Source organism: Priapulus caudatus, unplaced genomic scaffold (assembly GCF_000485595.1).
Source record: "Priapulus caudatus unplaced genomic scaffold, Priapulus_caudatus-5.0.1 Scaffold384, whole genome shotgun sequence".
Classification (NCBI taxonomy): domain Eukaryota; kingdom Metazoa; phylum Priapulida; class Priapulimorpha; order Priapulimorphida; family Priapulidae; genus Priapulus; species Priapulus caudatus.
The window spans coordinates 166,876-171,875 of NW_014577445.1; the positions used below are offsets into that span (position 1 = coordinate 166,876).

The following is a 5,000-nucleotide window of genomic DNA, read 5'->3' on the forward strand; positions in this document are numbered from 1 at the left end:
TATAATAATAATATATATATTATATATTATATATATATAATATAATATATTATTACCGGTACTAAATATTTTATTTGGAGCAATTCAGTATAAAAATATGTTTTAATATGTATTCATCGTGATCATGTACAGTCAAACCTGTATATAAATCCATAATCACTCAAGGGAAACACCAATAGAGTGCTTTATAGACAGGTGTCTGTTCTATATAGCAGTAGTTTCACTGAGCCGGGCTCGACTGCATATGTATTTTTACCAAATACAGAAAGCTCAACAAGATAGAAGTGTCGCTATAGAATAATAAGTTTAGTGCGCGTAGACGTGAGGGGGCGGGCGGTGTGAATAATCACCTGCACTTCCCGCGCGTCTGCGTCGGGGTAGGAATGTTCCGCGTCGTGCACCGGTCGCCTAGCATCGGGGAGAGCGATGGGTGGAAGTAGACGCGACGGAGGCGGAGGGCCGCCACACACCGCGAGTCTGTGGTATATGCACGAATTGTTAACCCTTGTTTGTAATGTGCGGATAGTCATAGTCTTAGCCATCCAGGCATGAGTAGGCCCTCGCAGCGCATGAGAGGTCATGTTAGTCGTCTGGGCACAATGTTAAAAAGTAGCTCCCTATTTGTAGTCTAGATAAAGTTTCTTACTGATTACAGCTATAGGAACCACGTGGCAGAGAGATACCTACGGGTATTATCGGCATTCATCTTCACTCACCCTCAGTTGATTAGCATGATGGATAGTTCTGATTCCAACTGCCCCCTTCCCACCTCACCAGTATCATGTTTGTTGCAGCTGCTGTCATATTACTTGCCACTCTCACCTGCCTTCACTCACCCTGAACGTGTCAGTTCAGTTGTCATTGACTTGCCCTTCACCTGCCCTTCACTCACCATTCAGTTGTCATTGACTTGCCCTTCACTCACACCTTCAGTTGTCATTCACTTGCCCTTCACACTGCCTTCAGCTCACTATAGCCACTTATACATATTATGTTAATAACTTATAGGGTTACATAGCATTAGAAAGAAACTAGTTATAGAAAAGGTTTAGTAAAATGAAATTTATGTATGCTAATTTAATGTATTTTATAATTAATACCATGAACCTATATGTATATTAAAAAATAGATGTAGGTTCACGGTAATACTAATTGGCACATGCTATAGCATTAACAGAAAATAATTACAGGCTTATCTAAAATAGCTGGCATGTGATAGTAAAGCAGTGAGTGTATCCTCATGATGTAGGCCTAATCAATGTATATATGGTGACATATAATTTATATATATTTAATTACATGATCTGATAGTGAGATTTTAAAATGCTGCTCGATTTTCGTCCAGAAACATTTTCCAAAGAAAATTCTTCCAATTTTGCAACGACCTTGAAATGTGTGGTGACTTCACAGTGTTACACGTGACTGCGTGAAATGCACCAGAGAGCTAAAGCCACTTAGGGTGGTTGGGACACGGCTAGGCACGGCTAACCATGGCTATAGTCTAGCGATTCTCCCTTATGTTGTGCGTGCCGCGTTAGACAACCTTACCCAAAGGTTTCCCAGGGGCCGATCCGGAACCTGAACGACGGAAGAAAGCAAACAGGGTTGCAGTCAATCAGTGGGAAGAAGAGACAGTCAACAAATGTCTCAACAGTCAACAGTTTACCGATCGCAGAAGCCTGGGCTAGGGGAGCGATCCACACGTACGACACGCGTGTGTTATCTTCTCTCAGAAATGTTAAAGAGGTGCTTTGGTGAAGAGTACAGGCCGCATGTATATACGTATGCTTGTGAGTAGCAGAGATTCTGGTTATATGTGCAAGCTCTATTCTAACGTAGCACTAGTAAATATAACAGATAAGCAGCAGCTTAGATGTTAACATCGGCCAAATGCTTCTAACGACAGATACGCAAAATAAATGGGTAAATTAACAAGCTGATAAACGACTCTATCTACACGCTCTAAATCTGCCACTAGCATCTCAACACGAAACGTATCCACGGCAACGAGAATAATCCGACAACACATCTCTCAGCTTTCCGACCGAATATGGCGTATTAGCAGCAGGAACATCAAAACCCCAATAATACTGATGCTCCTGCTACGTTAGCTATTTTTGTTTTAAATCAGTTTGACATCATTACAGCTTTAGAAACAAAGATTTATTTAGAATGTGCCAAAAGTCTCTAGTAAAATGAACCACAGATTTTAATTTAATAACAATAATAATCATTGACATATCATAATGTAATAAATCGATATCAAATAGGAGGAACAGCTGAGCATACATCGGCTCTAGCTAGCTTCGTCTACCGGATCTCATTATCACTCTGCTGCCATTGTTTGATACGTCACGTTCGTTTGCTACGTCCACGCGACCTTCGCGACATTGCGAAGGTCGTCAGCGTCGTTCACTCACCGACGAACTTCTCGAGCGTGATCTTCGGGAACAGTTCGCGTCTGCTCGCCATGACGATGAAGTACTGCAGCGAAAGCGTGTGCCGGCCGCCGTCCGTCTGCCTCACCGCCGTGCAGGGGGCAGCACTGTGCTCGACGATGAGCCCGACGTCGAACTCGTGCAGCTGTCGAGCGTCCTCGAGGTCCTTGTAGGATCCGCGGCACGACGAGAGAGACACGAGCACGTACTCGTTCTCCGACTGTCAACAATGGGAAGGTCGAGCGATGAAGTGAGCGTTGCCGTGGCGATTATTAAATTGACTTGTGCCATTCTTTATGATAATTGGCTTGTAATAATATCAGCTAAACTATACAATACTTTATACGCATTTTTTTTTTAATCGGCTAAATTGTGGCATGCTTCATAAGAATTCGTTTTTAAAATTGACTAAACTATCGAGTGATTCATAAGTATAGGTTTTTATTATATTCTCTACAAAATCAATTGCATACACTTCACTCCCTCCAGAAAATCTGACTACACTACCTGGATGGGTAGCAGGGCAGGGAAAGGGGTGAAGGTAGAGGTGGAGGCAGCGCAGGGGGGGACCTCAGACACACATGCATCTACTGACGTGGGGGGCATTGTTGTCAGAAACAAAATTACTCCTAACGTCAGTCTCTCTTAGACCGTTGATAGAAACATCGTGAAGTTACGAGAAAAAAAAAAAGCACTACTACCAAATTTCCTCACAGATTCACGAAACATAATTCTGTCAGCGTTCTACAAGAAAAGACAAGAATAATGCTAATTCCAAGACTAAGTTTGTTTCTGACAACAACGCGTCCCACGTCGGTAGACGCGTGTGCGTGTGTTTGCGTGTTAGTTATTCACCACTTCGGGGTCCGGTTCGTCGGCGGTGGTGACGGGTACCATGCGCATGACGGTCATGCCATAGTGTCGGTCCTTGTTCAGCATGTATTCATACAGCTTGCTAGCCGGAGTTATCAGGTCCGGTATGCTGATCGTACCTGCGGGTAAAGTATCATCATTATTACTATTACTATTATTATTATTATCATTGTTATTATATTATAATAATAATAATTATTATTATCATTGTTATTATATTATTATTAATATTATTATTATTGTTATCATCATCATCATCATCATTATCATGAACATCATCATCATCATCATCATCATCATCATCATCATCATTATCATGAACATCATCATCATCATAACCACATATTAGCGCATCTAACCTGAGAGGGGCAATCATTGAGAATCCTAGAGACTTCTGGCATTATTATTAGTATTATTATTAGTATTATTATTATTATTATTATTGCTATTGATATTACTATTATTATAATTATTATCATTATTATATTCATTAATTATACACTATTAGGACTAACCTGACAGGCAGTCGTTGCGAGCGAACCCGGGAGACTTCTGGTAGTAATTCATGAAGTCGTTCATGAAGCTAGCGAGATGGTATCCCTGCTTGAGGATGAGAACGCGTCCGGAGAGGTAGGAGAGGATGGTGCGCAGGTGGAAGTCGTAGGCGAACGAGTGAACGTGGATGCGGATCTTATCCTTCTCACATTCATCGATGAACATCAGCTTCATCTGCAGCGCACGTTCGTCAACGAATTAATTCTTCTCTTTCAATTCTTATTAGAGAGATTAATTCTAATTTTAGCGATTAATTTAATTACTAGGGGAACGTGTTAATAATTGTTAACGCATTTGTTAAAGAATTAATATTACCTAAAAAAGTTAAGTTGAAACACATTAACATTTCTTAACGAATTATTATTAATTTAATTGTGGCATACATTAAAAATTATTATAATTAAAATTATCAATGACCGTCGCATTAACGACTACTCATAAAAGAAATTACGATGTGCCAGTAGCACTACGATGAATAGAGAGACCCAGTCTGTCAGCATGGTAAACCTCATGTAATAATGTGGCCCCCTTACCTGCACTCCATGGCTAGTTTGGCTACCTGCGTACGTTTTACCTGTGAGACAAGACACTCGTTACCTACCTGGTTGATCAGCATGGTAAACCATAGCTACGATAACGTGACCCCCATGCTCCGTGATTACGGCGATCCGCACGCGCGGTTACAGGTGTGTTACCTGTAGAGAGCCTCGTTACAGGTGTGTTACCTGTAGAGAGCCTCGTTACAGGTGTGTTACCTGTAGAGAGCCTCGTTACAGGTGATGTTACTGTAGGAGAGCTTCGTGTACAGGTGTGTTACCTGTAGAGAGCCTCGTTACAGGTGTGTTACCTGTAGAGAGCCTCGTTACAGGTGTGTTACCTGTAGAGAGCCTCGTTACCTGGTTGCTCAGCATCGTGCCGGTGAGCAGACGTGAACACTCGAGACCGAAGATGCTGATCATAAAGAAAGGTTCGACGTATTTCAGCTCCACCATCAGGATTCCTCCGAGCATCGTCTTCTGCAGGTAGCAGCTGATCGCGTCGTGCAGCTTCACTCCTCTGCTGCCTCCTCCTCCGCTGCCGCCGCCGCCGGTGGATCCATCCGTGGCCGGCCGCTTCCTGTGAGGGCGCACGAAG

The 5,000-nt window shown here is 42.3% G+C and overlaps 1 protein-coding gene across 1 annotated transcript in view; it reads right to left on the minus strand.

Annotated features, from left to right (window-relative positions):
- Positions 1 to 1,534: 1,534 nt before the first annotated feature.
- The window catches only part of LOC106809784 (protein SZT2-like), a 7,634-nt gene continuing 4,168 nt past the window's right edge, over positions 1,535 to 5,000 (minus strand). The window contains exons 5-9 of the mRNA XM_014812987.1: positions 4,763 to 4,982; positions 3,827 to 4,040; positions 3,294 to 3,430; positions 2,421 to 2,658; positions 1,535 to 1,578 (exon numbers count right to left, since the gene is read on the minus strand). Coding sequence (XP_014668473.1) covers positions 1,535 to 1,578; positions 2,421 to 2,658; positions 3,294 to 3,430; positions 3,827 to 4,040; positions 4,763 to 4,982 — 853 coding nt within the window. The remainder of the gene's footprint in view (positions 1,579 to 2,420; positions 2,659 to 3,293; positions 3,431 to 3,826; positions 4,041 to 4,762; positions 4,983 to 5,000) is intronic.